This window comes from Eubalaena glacialis, chromosome 7, assembly GCF_028564815.1.
Source record: "Eubalaena glacialis isolate mEubGla1 chromosome 7, mEubGla1.1.hap2.+ XY, whole genome shotgun sequence".
Lineage (NCBI taxonomy): Eukaryota > Metazoa > Chordata > Mammalia > Artiodactyla > Balaenidae > Eubalaena > Eubalaena glacialis.
The window spans coordinates 86,636,271-86,662,047 of record NC_083722.1 but is presented as its reverse complement, the minus strand read 5'-3'; the positions used below and the strand labels follow the sequence as shown (position 1 = coordinate 86,662,047).

General features: G+C 41.3%; 1 protein-coding gene across 1 annotated transcript in view; it reads right to left on the bottom strand.

Annotated features, from left to right (window-relative positions):
* SYNPR (synaptoporin) overlaps positions 1-25,777 on the bottom strand; it is a 295,505-nt gene that overhangs the window by 29,678 nt on the left and 240,050 nt on the right. The window contains exon 4 of the mRNA XM_061195503.1: positions 11,016-11,214. Within this exon, the coding sequence (XP_061051486.1) occupies positions 11,016-11,214 (199 nt within the window). The remainder of the gene's footprint in view (positions 1-11,015; positions 11,215-25,777) is intronic.

Genomic DNA, 25,777 nt, shown 5'->3' with positions numbered 1-25,777 from the left:
GGTCTATGGTAGAATCAAAATCTGGAATCCAAATTTTTCATTCAGATCAGAGGTAATTTGTTAGGGATATATTTTATATGGACTTAAAATAGAAACTTCTATAAAAATCAAGAGAACAATCAATTTCTGAGTTTTTATCCTAAAGAAATGATTTAAAATACATGTCAAGATTGAAGCACAAGGCTGATCATCACAGCATTGCTGAAGAGAGAGAAAAATTCAAAACCACGCAAAATTCAAAATCCAACAATGAGAGGTTGGTTAAATAGTTCGTATTATCTCGTGATAATGCAATATTATGCAGCCATTACAAATGGAAAGAACTAGAGTTAAATAATAATGAATATTGAAATACTGCCAGAGTTATTCTATCTTATTCTTTCTTGGTCCTATGAATAAATAAACTGTTTTTAAGCATCTACTATGTGCTTAGCACCTAACCATCATATTAGACATTTGTTATTTAATCTTAGCAAATATCTTTTGACATATGGGTTCTTATACTTTTTTTTATAGAGGAGGCAGAAATTATGTATAGGTCAAGATTATTTCATTCGGCAAGTATGAGAAACCCCAAACTAGCAAGCATAAAGGGAAATTCAGTAACTTACAAAAATGGATAGTCTAGAGTGTGTCTGGCTTCAGGTATGGCTAAATCCAGGTGCTCATTTTTGGTTTTGGTCAAGTCACTCTGTCTCTCTTTACCTTTCTTTCTCTCCATATCTAGGATCTGCTTATCTCTGCTCAGCTTTATTCTTTTCACAGATTCCTTCCACATTGTGGGCAGTGTGACCACTATCAACTAAACTCACATCTTCCTAGCCTCACAATTCCAGAGGAAGAACTTCACTCCATAGATAAATCCCAGAGGAGACTCTGACTGCCTGGCTTGAGTCACCTGACCATTTTATGTTATTGGGTGAGGCACCATGACTGATAGTTCAGCAGGACGATATAAGTCTACGAAGGAAGGTGGCAGGCCAACAAAAATGTCTACTATTATATTATTTCCCCCTACATTCTTGCTCAAGCCATTCCCCTAGTCAAAAAGCCCTCCCCTCCATCCAGCTGGTCTCTACTCTTTGTCAAGTCTCACAGACTCCATAAACCTTCTTTGACCACTCAAGCCAATAAATGGCACTTGCTGTTTCCCATTGATTCCTACATGATGTCTCTATCACCAGCACTAGTAAAACACACTTCTCTTGTGCTTTTATCATGATGTGTCTTTGTCCTGTCTTATTGACTTGACTGTCAGTTGCAGCACAGTGAGGGTTTGTATATTTCACGCCACTGCAGGCCCCATAAGTCTTGCACATAGGGGATGCTGAATAGGCTGATAGACATTCTTGGATTTCATTTTCATACTTCCAGGTAAAAATGGGGTGGCAGCAGAGTACCATGATGAAGAGTGTGTCTCTGAAGCCTCACTCTCTGTGCATCACAGTACAAGTTGCTTAACCTCTGTAAATCTGATCCAGTATCTGTAAAATGGGCACAATAATACCCCCCTTAAAGATGTTTGGAGAATTAAATGAGTTAACTACTATCTAATTTAATTTCTGGCCTGTGGAAAGTGCTCAAGAATAAATGGCAGCTCAAAGAGTGGCATTTTAGCCATCTTTTCCTTAGCCTCAACTGCAATTTTTCTAAGTTCTTTTTCCATTGTAATAATTTCCTTTTTTTTTTTTTTTGGTCTTGTAATTTCTAGGTTATCAATATCTACATACTTTTCTGCCTACAGGGGTGGCTAGTCAATTGGGTAGTGGACCCACAAGGCTATAAATAAAAGTCACTGCAATTCAGGCTTAGGTGTTCTTGAGGCAGTATATGAATCAATTAGATCTTTCTTAGACATTTCAGAATAACTTAGAGACAGATTCCAAGTTGCAGGTCTCAGATAAGTAGGTGTTTGAGTGAAGGGGAGATCACAGCTTGCCCAGGCTCTCAGGTATTTTCAATTAACCATGTCCCTCATAAGGGATCCAAGCCAGTTTTACCTTGAGTCACATTCTCTTCTGTTCCCTGGGCAAGGTTTGAAGCTCTCCCTTGCATGGCTCTGTGGCTTTGATTAGAGTCCTGCTAATAAGCAATGGAAATGAAGATGTCCAGCTGGGAGAAAGAGCTAAGAGGGCTGCAAAAAATCCAAGCTCTGGACTTTGTGCCAATTATTTGAAAGTTTAATGAACCATGGGTATTAGCGCAAGACGTTATTGAACTGCTGAAAGCCCCAGTGAATCCAAGCTGCATGTGTGAGTGTCTGCTTGTTCTGGAATCAAAGAAATAAACTTAGCAAAGAGTAAGGATATTTTTGCCATCGTGGGGGCGGGGTGAGGTGGGCGATATTTCACCACTTTCAAAAAATGATAGGAGGAGGGTATAAGTCTGAATCTAGTTTCTCAGTTGGATGCCCCCAAACAATCAAATTTTCCAAGTTTCTACCTGTTACACCACTTTGCTCTTCACACTCTGCTATTTTCAGACTTGCCAACTGACAAGGGATTCAAGCTCCTGTTCTCTGGAGCCTGGCTTATTTAATGGAACTGTGTTCTTTCCCCTCTTTCCCTAAAATATGAGATCTGAGTGCCAGGATGGGGGTGGGAGAGCTGAAGGGAGGGGACCTGAGTGATGGGGACAGAGTGACCCCATCTTAGGGCTGACTGCATCTGTCTCTAATGACAGCAGCTTATACTGAATTTGGAAGCTCTAAAAAACAACAAAAATAATATATAAGAGTGTTTGATGTCAACAGTGCAACAAGAAGCCTTCCAAAGCATTTCTCAAGATGAGAGTCAGTGGAGTTCGTATTTATCCACTTTGTTTTTTAGCCAATCAGTCCACTGAAATGTAATAAACTCTAGCTGCATGGACAGCACAGTATGGACACCAGGCTACATGATGGAAGATAATGGCGTGCATTCATGAGCACTTGCTCCTGTTCTAATTGCTTTCTGTGCAATAACTCATTTAATCAGATCGACGACTTTACAGGCTGGGAACCATTGTTATCTCTATCTCACAGGTGAAGAAACACAAGTACAGAGAGGTTCTATAACCCGTCCAAAGTCACACAGGTGACAGACAGTGGTGCTGAGATTTGGACACAAGCAGTATGGGTACAGAGCCTGAATTCTTAACCACAGGTACCCTACTGTCTTCCCATGACAGATTTGGCCTTCAAGGGTAATAGGAATAAAGCAGGGAACTTGAGGCCAGCAGCTAGGTCTTACTCTGCGGTGTGTCCTTGGTGCCTAGCACAGGGCCCGGGACCTAGCAGGACTTAGACAGCCTTGATCATTACTCTTGAATCCAAGGAAGAGCTTTGTCTTGTAATCAAAAAGGAAACACATTTGGGGCTTTGCCAAATTTCCACTAGGTTCTGGTTTGTCTAATTGAATGATAAGTTCCCTGGAATGAGAGAAAATCCGACAAAAATGGATGGAGTTTGGACACACACTCTCTGCTAGCCCTCTGAAGGCACTGGCTCCAACGCAGGACAGGAAGAGCTCTGGGCCCCTGAAGAATCACACTAATTCCGTAAGCAGTTCACTGCTTTGATTAAGGCTATCGGACTACAGCTCGTCTCTTTGTTTAACTAGTTAATTGGAGAAATGTGGTACCAAATACGGTGGGAATTAACCCTCATCTAAACTGTAATTAAGAATCTGCTAATCATAAGAAAGCTGGAAAAGAGCTGAGGATGTAAAATCTGATCAAACGTGTAGACGTTGTGCTGGGAACATTTAAAGTGGATTAATTTATTTGCCTTCATCTGTGGTGCCGATTCTGGAACAATGTATTTGTTGATGCAAAATATATAGTAGTTTAGATTAACAGTTTGCGTAAGGTTAGGTCCATGCCTTTTTTTTTTTTTTAACATCTTCATTGGAGTATAATTGCTTTACAATGGTGTGTTAGTTTCTGCTTTATAACAAAGTGAATCAGTTATACATACACATATATCCCCATATATCTTCCCTCTTGCATCTCCCTCCCTCCCACCCTCCCTATCCCACCCCTCTAGGTGGTCACAAAGCACTGAGCTGATCTCCCTGTGCTATGCGGCTGCTTCCCACTAGCTGACTATTTTACATTTGGTAGTGTATATATGTCCATGCCACTCTCTCACTTCCTCCCAGCTTACCCTTCCCCCTCCCCGTGTCCTCAAGTCCATTCTCTACATCTGCGTCTTTATTCCTGTCCTGACCAGGTTCTTCAGAACCATTATTATTATTTTTTTAGATTCCATATATATGTGTTAGCATACGGTATTTGTTTTTCTCTTTCTGACTTACTTCACTCTGTATGACAGACTCTAGGTCCATCCACCTCACTACAAAAAACTCAATTTCAGGGCTTCCCTGGTGGCACAGTGGTCGAGAATCTGCCTGCCAATGCAGGGGACACGGGTTCGAGCCCTGGTCTGGGAAGATCCCACATGCCACAGAGCAACTGGGCCCGTGAGCCACAATTACTGAGCCTGCGTGTCTGGAGCCTGTGCTCCGCAACAAGAGAGGCCGGGATAGTGAGAGGCCCGCGCACCGCGATGAAGAGTGGCCCCCACTTGCCACAACTAGAGGAAGCCCTCGCACAGAAACGAAGACCCAACACAGCCAAAAATAAATAAATAAATAAATAAAAATTTAAAAACCAACCAACCAAACAAACAAACAAAAAACAAACTCAATTTCGTTTCTTTTTAGGTCCATGCCCTTTTGTACTGCCAACACTTCTTGGTTTAAAGAGTGAGGAAGTGGAAACTACACACACACACACACACACACACCACAAGCCAGAATGTCAGATTCTGACAGGTATGCCTACCCCTAACAAGATACACATTTGGGAGGCTTCAAATGATGTTATTCTTTTTTTGCACCAAATACATTATACTTGGGGCAGAATTTCAAAATAATCTCCTCCGTTTATCCTCTCATCCTCCACCACATGCTGTGAAGTTGTCTTTACTATTAGCCCAGCCCACCTGGGGAGGGAGTGCCTTGGCTTCCGGGTGGAGGTTCACTTCCTCCTCCTGGTAGGTCACCAAAGCCCAACTACATAACCTCTAGCAGGTCATTTGTAGGAGAGTCATAATTGTTAAATAATTTTCCTCATCAGGCTGGATGCTTTTAGTTCACCCATATACACACATTGCTTGGCCTGTTGAAGATACAATATAAGTGAAATACACTTAGACATGAAGTATAACTAACACGATGAGAGAAGAGAGAAGAGAGAGGGAAGAAAGAGAAGAAAAGAGGGAAAAAGGGTGAGGAAGGGGAGGAGAGGCGAGAGAGGGGCTTCTCAGCAATTGCTGAATAGCTCAGAAACTGCAATTCTGATTTCCATCTCTAATGACAGCCAAGAAAGATGCAGTTGAGAGTAGGAACACACGTTGGATTCTCTGAGCATCCAGCTCTGTGCCTGCCTCCTATTCTCCTCTCAGTGATGGCCTCAGCCCCTACTTGACAATGGGGAGCCCTATTTTGTTAGGGGGTTAAAAATCCACCTTCCAATCATCTCATAGAGCAGGGTTCCAGAAACAGAAAGGTTAACTGGAAGGCTCAACCTAGTAATTGCGATCTTAGAAGTAGTCCTGAGTCAAGCTTGATCGTGTGGGACTTGGCAGCGGGTCGGGGGCGAGGGAAGAAAGTGCCTGGGGTAAGGGGACTGGAGGAGAGTAGGATTGTGAGGGCTGCAGGCAATTAAAGGAAGGCGCCTGTAATTCCTCTTTAGGGGGCTAAGGTACTACCTAGTAATGGGCAGGAGAAAAATTAACATGGATAACAACAGGGCTACAATTAGATACCATTAATCCATCACTTGCTGGTGTGCCTCTCCCTGTGCAAAGCGTTTTGTAGGCATTAACTTTTCCTTTTCTTACAGCAGCCTTGTGACACGTGTATTATTATTAGCTTCATTCTATAGATAAAGTCGTAGGCTTCCAACTGTTAAATAACAGGTCATACAGGGGAATTAAAATCCAGGACCCCATAGTTTAGCCACTACCCTCAAGATCACTGGCCTAAGAGTCTGAGTCCTTGTTCTACCATTAACTTCTTTGACCACAGACAAGGTCCCTAATCTCCCAGGGATTCATTTTCCCATGCCTGGTGCTTGATAAAGAGGAGTCACAGTGAATCTGTAGAATGAGGCTGATTGTAATCGCTCCACGTCTCTCTCAGGATTGTTTTGAGGCTGGATGGGAAATATGAAAATATTAGGAATGCATCGGGCATAAAACAAATGTGAGCCGTGGTACCACCGCGTGACCACAATGGGTAAACACTTCTAGTCCCATAAACTGCCTCTGGTCAACCTGGTCTCCTTTATGGGAAAAGGAGAGCTTCAACAACACAGCCCCTTCCTTTCCCACAAAATCTTAAAGTGAATATTGATTCTACTTGACATTTAGAGTAGTTACTTTAAACCAAATCTCTCATGAGAAGGATTCACCAAAATGTGGGATGGTGTTTATTAGTTTTTAAAACTACTTTACATTAATATTTTTAAAAAAACCCTAAAGCCTCACATCGTCACTATTTGACATGAGATCTGAAAATGGTTCAGAACATCCTGTCTCAGAAATCTAGGCAGGAGATTTGGCTTTAAAACTGTACTCTAAGGAACATGACAGAATGATATGACCAGAGGTGACATTTCAATTCCACAATCATGCACCATTCAGGTGGCCACTTCTGCTTTCTGAGAAAGATATTTATTCATCTGTACAAGAAGGCACTCACTGTAGTGACGTACAGTAGCTGGCTGATTCTTTTGGCCTGATTTTCTCACTATTGTGTCATTCAGCATCATTAACAATTATGTTACTTCTAAAGACATGCAGATTCTCATTTTCACTTAAAGGTGGGCAATCTTGTCAAGCATATTCAGTAGAGAAAGATACCTTAAAAAATAGCCATTGATAATAGCCATTGGTTCCAGTCTGCCTGAAATTGCTCACGACGGCTTACAAATATATAGTAATCAGTCCTGGTAATCTCTGATTTATAATAGCCATTGATCTTGGGCATGTTTTAAAGCCTGTTTTCTATCACTGACATCCTTCATGTGCAACTGAGATAAACAGCAGAACCCTCTAGTTATCCTAGCATCATAGATTCATGGCAGCCATTCTATAACTCCAAATGGATTCTGAAGGCAAATTTTAAAAAACCCTCTATGACAGTCCAATAAGCAGAAAAGTCTAGGGGTTCTAGGGTTTGGTTTCTCTATATCCTGAGCAAGAAAATAACAGGAGCTGTCCAGGTGTATAAACCAATTTGTCCTACCTACCTATGCCCCTCCAAATTTGTAGCACGTTGCCTATCAGGATTTTGGACCCTCTTGCATTGTAGTTATGAATTTGGGCCCTGGATTTGGAGAGACCTGGGTTCAAACTCTACCCTCTGACTATTAGTGATGTGACCTGGGAGAGTTAATTGGGTAACTTCGAGCCTCCCTTTCCTCACCTATAAAAGTGTAAAACAATACAAGCTACGGTTGTTTTGAGTATTAAATCAACTCCACACAGAGTAAGAAACTCTATCAATACCAGCCGGTATTATTGTTGTTACTATTATCAACACCATCGCCATCCTCATCACTTTCCTCCACACTGATCAGATCTCTGCATGATGTATCCTGTCATGTCCTAGAGGATTATAGAGAATCCCGAACTACAGAATAAAGGGAAAAATGTGGGTTTTGTAAAAAACAAAGCAACAATAACAAAAGAATAGTTAGTGACAGGAACAGAGAGAACAAGTAATGATCAGTAGCCATCTTTCTGAATAAATAGGCTTGGCTTTAAAAAAGTACAATTAGGGGCTTCCCTGGTGGCGCAGTGGTTGAGAGTCTGCCTGCCGGTACAGGGGACGCGGGTTCGAGCCCTGGTCTGGGAAGATCCCACATGCCGCGGAGCAACTGGGCTCGTGAGCCACAGCTACTGAGCCTGCGTGTCTGGAGCCTGTGCTCCGCAACAAGAGAGGCCGCGACAGTGAGAAGCCCGCACGCCGTAGTGAAGAGTGGCCCCCGCTCGCCGCAACTAGCGAAAGCCCTCGCACAGAAACGAAGACCCAGCACAGCCAAAAATAAATAAATTTATTAAAAAAAAAAAGTACAATTACTGTTAGTTTAGTATTTGAAGGTTTTCTTAGGTATGAACCACCTTCTTGAGATCTTGCTCACACTGTGGATTGGCCTTAACCTGCTAACTCACAGTTAAGGGTGGGTACCATAGCCCACCCCTCCTTCCCCAGTCACGGCCCCATTGTGGTGGGATTAGAACTGGAAAGGCTTGTCATTTGCAGCTGCAATGGCGTCATACTGATCCTCTACATTCATTCTGTCTCTGTGACTCTTAGGATTCGGGCTCGCTTTTAAATTAACTTTTATCTGCTAAGTAATGAGCACATCAGTTTTTTAATATCACTGAAGTCTCACCTAGGAGCCTTTCCCTTTTTATTACTAGAATTAACTCCCCGCTCCTCCCCTTCTTCCACGATGTAATAAAACAAAACCTACCCAATGTAGTACACAATTCAGGATTTCATTGTATCCTGCTTGATGGGAATGATTATTTACACAGAGATGAAATAGCATGGCCTCACCAGATTACTTCTTATGAGGAGAATGTAGTTTTATATAACAAAATAGAGCTTTTCCCACTTTATGGGCAAACTAACTGAGTCAGTTTCTTCTCTCTGGAAGTCAGAGTATTTCCTCAGACTTTAGAATTCTATGAGAGTGTCTACATGTATCCAGGAAGGATGTACACATGTCAGTTTTATAGTATACACACACACACACACACACACGTATCTCAACCTCTCTGATGTATCTATCTGCACATTATGCGAGGGTTAACCCCAAGGTAGGTGACACTGTTAAAGATATTTTAAAACCATTAAGACCAGTAGCTCCAATTTGGGAGGGAAAATTAAAAAAAAGACATCTGTCCAAAGGTTCAAGTTCTGCTGATTGACTCTTCTTTTCCCACAATAACATACTGAAGTGCTATAAAACAGATCTTTCCCCAGTCCCTTCAAACTTAATCATGACGTTTTACAAATAGGGGTTTCTCCCAGTTACCCTTCAAAACATGTTGATTTTAAGTTTCTAGTCTCTATAATATATAGATTAGACTAGAGATCTGTAAAATTTATTTCACTCACATACTCCCTAAAAGAATTTGTAAAAACTGTGTGCCTATTCGTATAAAGTTGACATATAATTTTGTTTTTATTAAAAGTCTAAACAGTTGCAAGAGTGTAATGTTGGGCATAAGTATTGATATTTAAAAATATATCCCATTGTATCAATTTTTAGATGAATTCAACGGAATTGTTATTTGATACTCTCTATTACCCATTTAAAAATTATTAAACAAATTCCTCATTAACAGTCAGAAACTTTACATGTTCTTTTTGTTCTCCTTGAACTTGTATTTCCATTATACTTCCCCCACCGAATCATAGCCTCATATAACATTTTTTTATACTGGAAAGCATTTTATCGATCACCCTGTTACATTTCTTTGCAACAAAAATATGTATATAAATTAAAATTACTCTCTGATTACCCATGACCCTAATGCTTTAAGTATCAAAAATTTTTCTTTTGAGTTGGGTAATCATTAAAAATGTTATTAATGCACAATTGTCCAAAACAACATAAATATATTATACATGTTAATAATTATTAAATTTTAAAAGTAAAATTTTTATTAGAAATGTATGGGACTGTTTTTTGTTCAATTAGCTGACGTACTTTCGAGGGACAAATACTACTTACTTCTAACATGGGACTTGATTCAGCATAAATTCTATTTCCATTTCTCGTTGTAAAGATGTGTTGAGAAGGTTTGCTCACAGAAATGAGTAGATGAGAATGGATGGGGTTTTGTTATAGTGATGCCATTAATTTCTCTGAATTCCTTCTGAGTAATATGTCCCAGACCACAGAGTGATCTGTCATCAAAAATTACTTTTTAATGATCTATCAGCTGACGTAGATTAGGAAATTCTATTTTATTGAAAGGAAAAAATTGGAAACCTCCTTAGATGCAAAAGGATACACTACCCAGCCATTTGAATAACTCACTTTTGTTAATACCAACACCGATATTTCAAATGGTCCTTTTTTTTAGTGCCTCCAAGGCTTCGCAACCTAGCAATATCCCGTGTATGGGGATGGAAAGGAAGGATGCTTTTATTTTATAAAAGGGGAATAGGTGATTAAGAAAGAAGCAGTAACATATTTTCAGAAGCAGGGCATTCTCAGTAAAATAAGTTTTAGGCAAATGTACATGAGAAAGCTGAAAAATTTTAAATGTATTTCCTTAAAGTTATCCACGCTTATGTACCCCTCTGAGAGTTGTTGTGTCCCCCTAGGTGTCTGTGTGTCCCTATTTGGACATGCTGAGCTAGACTGGTTTCACCCAGGTGAGTCCCTGAACCACTGTGAAGGAAAAAGAATGTGGGGGAGGGTTGGTGGTGGAAAGAGATAAGATCGAGGTAGAGAGAGAGAGAGAGAGAGAGAGAGAGAGATTCAGAGACAGAGAACTCCATCTTCAAACTAAACCATTCTATGACCAGTCTATCATACACCAAAGGAATAACACATTTCAATAAGTACAAGTCACATTGTCTAAACAACCAGTGAGAAAAAATGGTCGACTAACTCCATAATACTGGAATTATAAATAAATCTGCAGCAAGCCTCACTACTCTTTCCTTGATCTCATGAGATTGCCAAGCATTTATTGCAGAGAGTTTCTAGCAACTCTTACAATACTTCTCCAGCGCAGGGGCACAAAAGAATGACAGGCAGGGGCACAAAAGAATGACAGGCATCATGTTTTCGTTTTAGATCTAAGAGATTTGGATGAAAAAGAATGTGATTGCCTTTCAAACACCTGCCCTGAGGGCTCAGGTAACTCCAAAGCCTTTAAGCACTGGAAAAAAGAAATTAGAAGGGACAGAAAAAGTTATTTCATAAAGCAAACCACTTACGATGAGTGGACCCCGGTTGTTTTCTCGATACTTGTTCTGGAAGAAAATGTAAACGACGGTGGCGGCCAAGGAGTAGAGGAAGGCAAAGACAGCCACGGTGACAAAGAACTCTGCCGAAGATGAGGAGTCGCCAATCAGGGCCACCTTCTGCCGCTCCTTCCCCTCACAGGTGGGCACCTCAAACGTCACCTGGTGTAACCTAAAGTACCAGAGATACCAGAGAGGAGAATCGTTAAAATGCTATGGAGAGAAAACTCGATGCCATAAGTGAGATGTGATTTGGGACCTTCATGGCATGCCTCTGTGACAAGTTCATTAGAGAAATTACAGAGATTGTAGCTGGACTCGTGGAAGCAGATACTGCAGTTAAAGATCATTCCATTAGGTTTCACAGTAGCTAGTCACTTTAGAGAGAGGGGAGGAGGGAAGGGGAAAGTGATCCTGAAATGACGATGGGTTAGACTATGACATCCTCCCCCTGAAATTCTCCAGTGGTTTCTCATTATACTTGGACTCACACCCTAACTCCTAAACGTGACCCACCAGGTCCTGGCTTAGGGTCTTTTCACTGACTGTTCCCTTTTCCTCAATCACTCTGCCTCCTGACATTGCCCATGGCTGGTTCCTTCGTGGCATTCAGGTGACAGCTCAAAATGTCATCTCCTGGGAAAGTCTTTTCCTGACTATTAATCTAAAATAGTTCTTTTCCCTTAGACATTTCTACCACATCTCCCTGTTCAATGTCATTCATAGCGCCCATCACCAACCACACTTCCTCGGTAATGTATTTAATTATTTGGTTTTTTTTTTTTTCTGTCTCCACTTGATTTGGGATCTTGACTTTCTTCTTCTCTGTAAATCCTGAATGCCTGACACTTGTTAGACACTCAGTAAACAGGACTTGGATAAGTGAACAAACATTCTTGATTCTGTAAGATGACTGATACACCCTAGTTTGATTGAACTTTGAGAACTTCTATTTTAGAGAATAAGTTCTATCAGGACAGCATCCAGGCCCAATATATTACTTAATAGAGAAAAATAAGATTTTGGAGGGCAGTACATTCTGCTCAATAAATGACACCTAAGGAAGATGTGTTATATCTACTACATAGCTCATGCTGTGAACTGGGTGGTGATCTGTAACTCAATATAGGAGCCAAAATTCTGCTTCTTCAGAAATGACTAAATTATTCCTTGAGTATTAGGGAGGCACTTGGAAATAGACATGAATGACGCTTAGTGATATCAGTAAAGGAACACCTGGAAAATTACCTACAAAACTAACAATGATGATAAAACCATTGACGAACACGATAAATTCCCAACTTATGCTTAAGAAGTATTTCTCTTACTAAACAAAAGTTGATTCCTTTAAAATATATTTTTTGTGTACGTTCTCTTACAATTCGGATAATGACAAAATGATAAAATAGTAATACTAATAGCAACTAACATACTGGAGCATTTATGTGCTAGGTATTGTGTTTTATATGTATTGTTTCATTTAAGGCTCACAGCAGCCCTATGATGTAGGCATTTTATTGCCCCTTCCCCCTTTACACATGAAGAAACAGGCTTAGAAAAGATTAAGTAATTTGTGCTAAACCACAAAGCTAGTAAATAGGGCCAGGAACTTTTTAACCTCTATGTTAATCTGTTTCTATTAAATAATGAGAATATTAAAACTAGGATGAGTTTTTTAAACAGTGGAGCCCATGGACAACTAGCATCATAACTATGGGTCTTGTTAAAAATGTACATTCCAGGGCTTCCCTGGTGGCGCAGTGGTTGAGAGTCTGCCTGCCAGTGCAGGGGACACGGGTTCGGGCCCTGCTCTGGAAAGATCCCACATGCCGCGGAGCAACTAGGCCCGTGAGCCACAACTACTGAGCCTGCGGGTCTGGAGCCTGTGCTCCCAACAAGAGAGCCCGCGATAGTGAGAGGCCCGCGCACGGCGATGAAGAGTGGCCCCCGCTTGCCACAACTAGAGAAAGCCCTCGCACAGAAACGAAGACCCAACACAGCCAAAAATAAATAAATAAACTAACCCCAGTCATTCTCAACTAATTCTATGATTTTCATATACAGCTCTGAGTAAAGGAACTACTGTAGGCAAAAAAAAAAAAAAAAAAAAAAATGTACATTCCAGGGGCTTCCCTGGTGGCGCAGTGGTTGAGAGTCTGCCTGCCAATGCAGGGGACACGGGTTCGAGCCCTGGTCTGGGAAGATCCCACATGCCGCGGAGCAGCTGGGCCCGTGAGCCACAACTACTGAGCCTGCGCGTCTGAAGCCTGTGCTCCGCAACAAGAGAGGCCGCGATGGTGAGAGGCCCGCGCACCGCGGTGAGGAGTGGCCCCTGCTTGCCACAGCTAGAGAAAGCCCTTGCACAGAAACGAAGACCCAACACAGCCATAAATAAATAATAAAATAAATAAATTAAAAAAAAAAGACAGCCCTCTCCACATGGCTTTCTAAAAAAAAAAGTGTATATTCCAGGGTCTGTCCCAGACCTACTGAACTGAAATGTCTAGGGGTGTAGCCTAGCTGACAACCAAAGCAGAAAACTCCAGTCCCCCTAAGTTCCTTATTTCTCAGAAACCTATTCTTTTTCATTTATTGCTTGACTTGAGAAAACTGTTTACATAGTCAGCTTGATTTTGCTTATTTATACTGAAGATCTTCTTGTTTCTTGTCAACCAGAAAAGTGTACAGCTTCAGTAAAATTCAGGAAAATAGAAGCATTCATCATGGTTATGCTGTAGAGACCCTTTCCTCCCCTTGCCAGAGATACTAAGATATTTCTCAATAGCTGAGTCTGTGGGAATGCTGAAAAATGAAATAGACTGAAAAGGTAATCATGCCAATTATTCTGATAGAGGTGATTTTCAAAAAATGAACCCTTTTTTTCTCACTATCTTGTATACGTCATCCACTCAACATATTTTTTTTTAACATCTTTATTGGAGTATAATTGCTTTACAGTGTTGTGTTAGTTTCTGCTGTATAACAAAGTGAAACAGCTACATGCATACGTATATCCCCATATCCCCTCCCTCTTGCGTCTCCCTCCCACCCTCCCTATCCCACTCCTCTAGGTGGTCGCAAAGCACCGTGCTGATCTCCCTGTGCTATGCGGCTGTTTCCCACTAGCTATCTATTTTACATTTGGTAGTGTATATATGTCAGTGTTATTCTCTCACTTCGTCCCAGCTTACCCTTCCCCCTCCTTGTGTCCTCAAGTCCATTCTCTACATCTGTGTCTTTATTCCTGTCCTGCCCCTAGGTTCATCAGAACCATTTTTTTTTTTTAGATTCCATATATATGTGTTAGCATACAGAGAAAGTTTTTCTCTTTCTGACTTACTTCACTCTGTATGACAGAGGGAACCCTCTTGCACTGTTGGTGGGAATGTAAATTGATACAGCCACTATGGAGAACGGTATGGAGGTTCCTTGAAAAACTAAAAATAGAACTACCATACGACCCAGCAATCCCACTACTGGGCATATACCCTGAGAAATCCATAATTCAAAAAGAGGCATGTACCACAATGTTCACTGCAGCACTATTTACAATAGCCAGGACATGGACGCAACCTAAATGTCCATCGACAGTTGAATGGATAAAGAAGATGTGGCACATTTATACAATGGAATATTACTCAGCCAGAAAAAGAAACACTCAACCTATATTTTTAACAAGAAGCTCTGTAGTTCACGCAGTGTCTAGATTCTGGGGATAACGTAGGGAACAAAGATAGATGGGCTGGTCCCTGCTCATGTTGAACTTCAAGTTTAGAGGGAAAAGATAGCTTTTCTGAGAGGAGCCCTAGGCTAGTCTGGGGGTGGGGTGGTCAGGGTAAGAGTCCCTGTGGAAGTGATTTTTAAGCTGCAGCTTGAAAAGTGAGTAGAAATTGTCTAGATCAAAAGCTGAGAAAAAAGCACAATGAAATACAACTTCACACCTGCTAGGATGGCTACAATCAAAATGATTATAAAATTGGAATAAGAAGAGTTAGTGAGATTAGATTGGAATAACAAGATAGGATTGGAATAATAAGTTCCAATTAGAAAGCTGGGAACTTTCATACATTGTTGGTGGAAATGTGAATGGTACAGCCACTTTGGAAAAACAGTCTGGCAGTTCTACAAGTGGTTAAACGTAAGAGTTATCACATGGTCTGACAAGTCCACTCCTAGATACATATCCAAGAGAAATGATAACATTTGTCTGCACTAAACTTGCACTAGAATGTTCACATCAGCATTATTCATAACAGCCAAAAAGTGGAAACAACCCAAACATCTGTCAGCTGATGAATGGATAAATGAAATGTGGTATAGCCATAGGGTGGAATATTATTTGTCAATACGAAGGAATGAAGTACTGATCCAAGTTACAGCATAGATGATCCTTGAAAACATTATGCTAAGTGAAAGAAGCCCGTCACAAAGGACCACACATTGTATGATTCCATGTATAGGAAATGTTCAGAATAGACAAATTTATGGAGACAAAAAGTAGGTTAGTGTTTGCCTAGGGCTGATGGGGGAGGATTGGGGATGATGGCTTAGTGGTACAGGATTTCTTTTTGCGGTAATGAAAATACTTTAGAATTGATGGTGGTGATGGACGCACACTCTGTGAATATATTAAAATCCATCCAATAGTACATTTTAAATGAATGAATTGTATGGTATGTGAATTATATTTCAATAAAGCTGTTAAAAAATAGAGATGAAAGAGCATGTATCAAGATCCTGCAAAGGCAAGGAGCACAGCACATGGGAACAGATGAAATATGACTAGGGATCTGGCATATGGCAGGAAAGGGGATGAGTGATGGAGGATGAGATGGAAAAGTAGCCAGAGACTCTCACTGCAGGGTCTTGTGGGTCAGGTTATAGACTTGGGTCTTTATAACTTTTTAAAATTTTTTCTAGTGATGACAACTTTTAGGATTTATTCTCTTAACTTTCATATGTAACATATAGTATGTTATATTTATCATGTTGTACATTACATTCCCTAGTACTTATTTATCTTATAACTGGAAATTTGTACCTTTTGAATGTCTTCATCCAATTCCCCCTCCCCCCAACCTCCACCCCCCAGTACCCACAAAGCTGATCTTTTTTTCTATGAGTTTGTTTGTTTCTGAAGTATAATTGACCTACAACACTATGTTAGTTCCCATTGCACAACACAGTGATTTGATATTTCTATACATTTCAAAATGATCACCGTGATAAGTCTAGTTATGATACTACAACACAAAGATATTACATAGTTATTGACTATATTCCCCACACTGTACATTTCATACCTGTCACTCACTTATTTTGCAACTGGAAGTTTGTACCTCTTAATCTCCCTCAACTATTTCTCTCCTCCCTCCAGTCTCCTCCCTCTGGCAATCACCTGTTTGTTCTCTGTATCTGTAACTCTGTTTCTGTTTTGTTATGTTTGATCATTTGTTTTGTTTTTTAGATTCCACATACAAGTGAAATCACACAGTATTTGTCTTTCTCTGTCTGACTTATTCCACTAAGCATAATACCCTTTAGGTTCATCCATGTTGTCGAAAATGGCAAGGTTTCATTCTTCTTTATGGCTAATATTCCACTGCATATATATCTTTATCCTTTCATCTATTAATGGGCACTTAGGTTGCTTCCATATCTTGGCTATTGTAAATAATGATGCAGTGAATACAGGGGTGCATATATCTTTTCTACTTAGTGTTTTTGTTTTCTTTGGATAAATACCTAGGAGTGGATCTTTATCTGAAGACCAAGATTGGAAAGATTTTTTTATAATAAACAACATGTAAAACAAAAATAGCAGGCAGGACCACGTCACGTGTGGCAACTATTTAGAAGCATGCACACTTGCTTTCCAGGTGTTAGGATCAGCAATGCTTCCAAACGCCAGTTCCCTCAGCTCACACGTACAGACTGGGTCTGCAATTTTTGTGTACTCTGAGAGCAGCAGGAAGGGGGAGAATAAAATAATTTTTTTCTATGCAGTCAGCTGAATATCAACATTTTCCTCGTTGCTAACTTATTGCATTCATTTTCAGTAAATGTTAATGGTGCTTATTGGCACAAGGCAAAAAAAAAAATCACTAACAAATTTGCCGTGCTTATTAATACCAGTGATCTATAGCTTGGTATTTAGCTCTCAAGCCACATGGGGTAAAATCAGGAGCAAGAGGGAAAACAGAAGTGAAGCTCTATGCTGGTGTCTATTCCGTGGAAGGGAATAGGGATCGTTTATAAAGGAAGAGCACATCAGCTCAAAATGGTCTGAGCATTATAATTCATATCACTGAACATTTTGAATGCTATGGGATGGCATCTATTACTAAATATATTTTACCAGAAAGGTTCTTTTAGGTAACAGTTACATACATATGCATAAATATATATGCTTTATTTTGGAGGGAGAGATTTTAGAGTCAGCATGTGTTTAGCAGCTATAATAACTTTGGAAGCAAATATCATTCATTTAGAACCTGAACAAGGGGAAAACTGTTCTGTACAGACAGAGCACGTCGGCTGATGGAATCTGGAAACTGACGGGGCCACCTCTGATCTTCTGAAGGACTAGTCAGGCAGCAATTGCTGAGCCTGCAAAAGGATCAAATCCAATTCGTTGATTTCAAATGTATAATTCCCTCCTCAGCTGGCCTGACTCAATCAAGGGGTAATTGCTTTTGTTGGGTTTTACTGCATTGTGTCAATCCACAAAAAAACCCTCCATGTGAGAGTAGGTTCTTCTTTTTTCTTTTAAAAATTTTACCAACACTTAAACACAGCCTTCAAAGCATTTCACTCCTGCTTCAATTAAACTAAAGGAACTGCTGGGCACCCATAGTTTTTAGTTCTGTTTATATGGCTTGAAAAAATATTAAGCAAGTTGGTGTTGCTTCATTAATAAAAATATTTATAACACCACCACCATTTTTCAACCTCCAGGCATTGTGTTAGCTTCTTTACTGGCTCATATCTCACTTAATGCTCATAACAACTTTCTTAAGTAGGTACTATCTGTCACCATTATACAGATGAGGAAACTGAGGCTTGAGGTGGGTAGTGAGCTTGCTGGAGGTCACGTGGTAGTGGAGGGCAGAGGTGAGTCTGAATGCAAGCAGATTAGGAGGACCTATACTAGTAACTACGGCACATCCCTGCCTCTCTGCTTCTATACACTACCAAACATAAAATAGATAGCTAGTGGGAAGCAGCCGCATAGCACAGGGAGATCAGCTCGGTGCTTTGTGACCACTTAGAGGGGTGGGACAGGGAGGGTGGGAGGGAGGGAGACGCAAGAGGGAAGAGATATGGGGACATATGTATATGTATAACTGATTCACTTTGTTATAAAGGAGAAACTAACACACCATTGTAAAGTAATTATACTCCAATAAAGATGTTAGAAAAAAAAAAAAAGTTATAGCATCCTTAGATTTCCAGACAAATGTTTGTATAAAAACGACTAAGCCAGCTTTCCCGTGCCATCTAATCTAATGGTAGACGGATAGTTTACACTGAATAAGATTCTAAACCAACATTCGTTCTGCTTCCACCTCGAAGCACATGAATTAGGCATCGTACAAGGTACCTAGCAATGATGGGGTTGAATCCCTTTAGGCCGACCAACAGGAAGTCAGTAAAAGCTTCCTAGTTTCCAAATTTTGTCCTGGGTTATTCTAACATTTCCTTTAGAAGCAAGTAGAGGGCAAACGAACCTGACTGCTTCACGTACTGAAATTGTGATCATCATAGTGTCCATGGTTCCTTATAGAAGGGGGGTAAAGGCAGCACAAATTCATCTTCAGATAGCACTGTACCATTAAGGGCATCTGGTAGTAAGACTTTTGAAGTTGTTGACAATATCTTTCACCGGGTGTGGAAGGAAATTGGACTAAAGCTCCTAATAGCACACCTGGGGGTGGTTCAGTGCAAGACAGTAATGACACGTCCCAAGGGTGGTGATCCCACCCAGGAGTTAATGTGGGAAGCATTAGGGTGTTGGGGAGCAAGCTGCTGCCACTGAATTTCTGACTGCCAGGATTAAAGTGGCCATGGCGGGGACCAGAGGGCAACTGGCCAATTGTGGTGCTGAGCACGTTTCTCTTCCCCAGATAATTTTCTACTGCCCCTGTTTCAATCCTTTTCGATGCCAGTTGATAAAGACTCTAACCCTCTTGCTCCAGTTCTTTCTCTCTTCCCAGTAGGAAATACTGGCATTTGTCTAGTTTTAGATTGACTTTTCCTTTGCTAGTCGTGTGTGTGTGTGTGTGTATAATAAGTGCATTTGCGTGTGCATTTACACACTCACAGACACCCCTACTCGCTCAGCCTGTATGATTCACAACGTAAATCACTACAAGATCCTGGGAGTTTACACACACTTTCACACACTACATCTCATTTTTTTCCCCCCAGCAACCTTCTCCATTTGACAGACGAGGAAGCTGGAGCTCAGACATCTTAAAAGAATCATCAAAGATCACCCGGTCGGCACAGAGAAGGCAAACTCCACTATGCTCAGGTCCTTCATTCATTCAGGAAGGATGTATTGAGCCCTGCGTGCCAGGCATCAGAGAAGCTAAGATGGGAAGGCAATGAGTTGTGAATGATGCGAGTAGAGATTATGTATAGGAGGTTGAAAAGGACAAGTTCCCTCTGTCATTTCCCCTGGTTTTCTTACTGAACCTGAAACATGGCATTTGGCGACACTACTTAGGATAGTGATAGTGAGTCCACCTCTTCTACCACCGGGTGCTAATCACCAACTGACAACACTATTGAGCACATACTAGGCCAGGCACCATGCCAAAGGTTTTCACGTATTATCTCACTTAAACCTTCAAACTCGATAAAGTGGGTACTATTTCCCTTCCTTTAGCAGTGAGGAAAGTGAGGAACAGAGTGGTAATACAACTTTTTGAAGCAAGGGCCTTGAAAAGAGTCTAACCAACCCCAAAGTTTTTACTCTTAGCCTCCCACATGAAAAAAATATAATGCTATTCATTGTTTTTTTTTATAACCAAAGATTTTCATTATTATTATTATTTTTTAATTAATTAATTTATTTTTAGCTGTGTTGGGTCTTCGTTTCTGTGCGAGGGCTTTCTCTAGTTGCGGCGAGTGGGGGCCACTCTTCATCGCGGTGCGCTGGCCTCTCACTGTCGCGGCCTCTCTTGTTGCGGAGCACAAGCTCCAGACGCGCAGGCTCAGTAATTGTGGCTCACGGACCCAGTTGCTCCACGGCATGTGGGATCTTCCCAGACCAGGGCTCGAACCCGTGTCCCCTGTATTGCAGGCAGATTCTCAACCACTGCGCCACCAGGGAAGCCCTATTCATTGTTTTTATCACTCACATATTTACTGACTTCCCACACCATGGCTGCCTTTTCTGAGAGACTTCTTATAGTCGGCTCTCTCTCTTAATCTCTCCACTTCCGGTTGTTTCTCAACAGGAGAGTGGTCATGGGCTGAATGTCTGAATGTATGGGGTCCATGCTCCCCAGGCTCATGGGCAATTTCAAACTGTTTCTGAAGACTCACACGTTGATTAGAGCAAGGTTTTTCTTTATGCCACCAGCACCTCATAAGGCATATTTATATGCTGTGGTCAAAATCTGGGGAGTGTCTCACTTCACAGAGCCTCAGGTATAGGATCTACTTGGAGTGGACAAGGCAGAAGATGGGGACAAGGTGAGGACTGAGGAGAGTCTTGGGAAATATGCTGGTTGCAGTGACAGCTGAGAGAAGGCTCCAGCATCTGCCCTCAGGTTGCTAAAGTTGGACACAAGTTTGAAGTCCTCATCTTGCAAAGAAGACTGGAGAGACTTTGTCTGAGATACAGGACTCACTGACCATAAGTGGATAAGGATCCGTTTACCTGGAATGCCTCTGTTGACAAAAGGCGTCATTACTAGGCTCTAGCCAACGTCAAAGAAACAACAGAAATAGAAAACAATACAGTTCACAAATATCCTTCTAGGAGCACCTCAGGGATTTTAATGATGCTGTTTGTTCCCAGGAAGGTCAGTGGACCTGGAGGTGGTACCTACACTCCTGTCTGCTAGACCTGAGAGCTGACTTCCAGCTCCCTTATTTGCAGGTAAATGGCATTGTCTAGGCAGCCAGAATCATTTTTCCGGATATTTTTGCCCTAACCTTGGTTGAGTCAAAACCAGCTTCATCTCCAAGACTTGCAACAAAAGCACATCAGGTGTTCACTAAAAATATTTTCCTAGAAGAAGAAATCAAAACTAAGGGAAAGACAAAATGCTGTATGCATTTCTGCTCTTAAACACAAGGGCATTTCTCCCTGGTGTGATTATATATTAAATGTACTAAAGCTTACTGTTTCCGTGGGAGGAACTTTCCATTACTTTTTGTGCTCTTCACTTCACCATCAGGGAAGATAGTTGTTTTCTTAGGGAGAGTAATAATAAATATCAGGCAGAGGGAACTGAGCTAGACACTGGAAAGTGTAATCAGGGTTACTGCAAACACTACTCTTTTCTACACAATTCACTGTGCTTGTTCATATGAGGACAAGGCTGGAAAGTGACCGGCTCTCCCCTCAGTGTGTGCGTGTCATCTCCATGGGCCACAAAGATATTTATCCAATTTACTGAAAGTGTGTTATGCTAGAAGGATCTTTTCAAATTTCATCCCTCCCCCCGCAAGTCTGCATTTATATAGATAAACATTTCAAAGTACAGAGGAAGACTCCAAGGTGATAAAAAAGGAATGGATCAGTGGAAGCCAGGGCATGGCCTGGAGTAGGACTGAAAGAAGAAAAACTCTATGAAACCCATATAATGACTTGCAAAGAGGCACTGCCATTCTCAGTAAGCTATGATTTATTAATTTTAGTTTCTTCAAATAGAATTTGAGTCATAGGGAACTCAGACTGCCCCTACATTGTCAAATTAAAATAGATAATGTGGTCATTATCTTATATTTCAGGGAAAATCTTTTTTTTCCCCTCTTGTTTGCCTTCCCTGAACTGTGGTGCTGTGCTCAAGTGAATTATGAAAACAAACAAGTCCCAGAGTTTGTTTTTACACTTGAATGTCCAGACAACTGCCTATCTCTGCCCATTTTATTTCGTTAGTATAGAAATGCTTCACGAATAAACAATTTAAAGGGTGTGACTAAAAGATATTTATGACATTCAGAACACACACAGGTCGCATGGGAGAGGGCCACAGAAATCTATCTGAGCTGACCTTTTGTTTAGAATTTAGGTCAAATTGATTTGATTCATTAACAGTCAAAATAGGCTATGTATAAAAATTCAGTCAATACAGAAATGATTAAAGGAGGAAAATGTAAGGTTCCTCATAATTTCATTCAGTATTAACAACTTAAAAAATGGAAATCAAACAGGTTCTTTAATCTGCTGTTTATTACCTAATAATATGACCAGTAAATACCTTATTTTTTAGGAAGATTTAGCTTATTCTTAACAGTCATATAATATACCTACAGGATATATAAATTATATTGTGTAGAATGTTCTGTATTAGCATACATTGCACAACGGTTTTCTTAATGATCCCCCAGCGGTGAAAATTTTGATTGTTTCTCATCTGTAACCATTAAAACAATGCCTTGAACGTGTATTTTTGGATATCTGTATGATTGCTTTCTTTGGATAAATTTGTAGTAGCAGAGCTGCTGGGGAAAGGAGTATATTAGTCCAGGTTCCCCAGGGACTAATAGGATAGATATTTTAAGGGATTTAAGGAATTACTCACGTGACTATGGGGGCTGGCAAGTCTGAAATGCACAGGGCAAGCCAGCAGGCTGGTGATCAGGTAAGAGTAGATGCTACCGACGAGAGTCCAAAACCCTGGACAACTAGAATTTCTGCATTGCAGTCCGAAGGCAGAATTCCTCTTTTCACAAGAAACCTCAGGTTTTGCTCATCAGACCTTCAACTGATTGGATGGGGCCCACTCACATTATGAGATAATATAATACATTGCATTTATTGTAGTGCTTACATGCAATGGGCAATTACAGCTACTACTACTAGGTGAACTGCAAACAGTTTCCAATGCTCAAAATTCAAGGTGTTAAGTCTAATTACTAAAGTTGATATTAAAAATGCAAATGCTTTCAAAAAGCAGAATTCCGAGACCTAGAAATATGACGTGTTCTATTACTATATTGCTCTGTCAAAAAGTCACCCTATCAAGCAGTTATTTGGTCATTTTCTGCTGCTGCCTGCTGTCATTTCATTCTTCACATAATAATGACCTCGCTGAATGTTCAGGATAGGGAAACTAACAGAACCCTTGCTGGGTAGGAAATTCAATATATCTGCCAGATTATAATAAAATAAGTAGAAATCGTTTATACACAGAACAAAATGCAATCTCCTTTAAACCACTGAAAAGCGATTGCCCTGTCAAGCGGCTACGGAATTGTAAATTTCCAATTCTTCGGTTGTTAATATTGAATATTACCACAAATACACAAATGCTTTTTGGGAAAAAAAAAAAGCCTAAGGCACAAGGACACACCGTTCATCTTAGTTAACTAAACACCGTTTGTTCAATATATTTATCAGCTCAGCATAGAAAAAGTGCTCTTTGTTGTCAGCAGATATAATGTCACCCATGTTTCCGATGCTTTGCCAGTGTCAGGGGATTAATCATACTTTTTTCAAGTTGCATCTGGAACATGACAGGTAAGAATTCATTTTCTGCACAGCAACCAGAAATCTCTTAGAAACGTAAATAGGAGCGTGTCACTGCCCTGCATAAAGCTCTCCTTCAAGGCTTCGCCTCCCGCTCAGGGCCATATCCAAAGCCCTCATCGTGGCCTACGAGGACCGACATCATCTGGGTCTTGCCCACTTCTTTGCTGTCTTCGGGCCCACTTGCCACTTTCTCTTCCTGAACACAACTACCCTCACCCACCGGGGCCTCTGAACTGGCCTCCATGTTGTCCACAGTCAGCTTCATCTCTTCATTCGGGTTTCAGTGCAAATGTCACCACCTCTGAGAGGCCTTCCGTGACCATCCAAAGTGCATGTCCCACCCCTAGTCATTATCTTTCACATTATCCCATTTCACTGCTTAATTTATCTTGTTGTTTGCTCTACTGTCTGTGTGAAATTTCCCTTCTTTTTTTTTTTTTTTTTTTTAAAGATATTCGCCATGTATTTCTTCTTTAGGTCTTTTTTTTTTAAATTTTATTTTTATATTTTTATTTTTTGGCTGTGTTGGGTCTTTGTTTCTGTGCGAGGGCTTTCTCTAGTTGCGGCAAGCGGGGGTCACTCTTCATCACGGTGCGCGGGCCTCTCACTATCGCGGCCTCTCGTTGCGGAGCACAGGCTCCAGACGCGCAGGCTCAGTAGTTGTGGCTCACGGGCCCAGTTGCTCCGTGGCATGTGGGATCTTCCCAGACCAGGGCTCGAACCCGTGTCCCCTGCATTGGCAGGCAGATTCTCAACCACTGCGCCACCAGGGAAGCCCGAAATTTCCCTTATTTGTGAACCTGTGTTTTGCCTGTCTCTCCCCCTAGGCGCTCTAAGTAGCATGAAAGCAGGGATCCTGTTTATTTTCGCTACCTCTCTGTGACTGAGCACCAGGGCAAATCAGGTTCCCAGTAAAGACCCCATATGTATTTGTTAAATGAAGAAGAAAGGAGGGATGGAGGGAAGGGATGCAGGGAAGAAGCAAGAGTAGAAAGAGAAGGGATAGATCTCATTAAATTCCTAAGAAGGGATATTTGTCTGGAAGCTGACCCTGCTCTTACCTTGCAGAAGAGTAGAAAGAGATGCCTCACCTGTTGTGTCAGAGGAAACCAAGACTCAGAGAGGTGCAGGCACTGGACCAAAGTCACATACGGCAAGAATCACGACGCAAGCTCTCTGCTCCTAGATTGGGGGACCTTCCACTACGGTGAAATTCCTATGAGGAAAAAACTCTCTGATGGCCCAGAGAGGCCATACCTGGAGGCTGGAAGAGCCAGAGGACTAGAAGCCCAAAATGGAAGGCAACCTTGGGGGCCTGGGGGCCTGCTGGAGAAGCCCAACAAAGAGCCCGACCCTCCAGGCCTTCTTAGGCATTCCCCATAGACCCTGCGTGTCTGAGCCACACCTGTGCAGCTGGGTGCTGCCTTTGCCCCAGACTGTCAGGACCAGGCTGCGGGATCACACTTTCAGCCTATCCCCCACTCATTCATTTATTCATCCAGCCAAATCCTACATGGAAACACTGTGCCAGAGATTACGGATATCAGAGTAAACAATATGGAGATGGTCTCTGCTCTCAGAGTCTTTGTTCTAAGAAGAGGCAGACAACTGAACAATCCGTTTCAATAAATGGTGATGAGGGGTTTAAGTCCAGGGGTTTATAGGGGCCCTAAGCTAATCTAGGCAACCAGAGAAGGCTTCCTGGGGGAGGTGATGTTTAAGTGAAGCCTGGAGGGTGAAGAGGGTATAGTGGCTAGAGAGCTGGGGAAGGGAGGGCTCCACGCCTAGAGGTGAGAAAGTGTGTACTTTGAGGTACTGCTTTCTTTTAGAAAATGGAAACAGGATTGTCATAGTCACTTCTATCATTAATGGTGATAATAGTAACAATAACAGCTAGCAGGTATAGATCCCTGCCTTTGTGCCAGCCACCGCACTCTGTGCTTTACATACCATATTTCCTTTACCCTTTACCAGGGACCTGAGAGGTATAATCATTATTATCCCCATTCTACAGATGAGG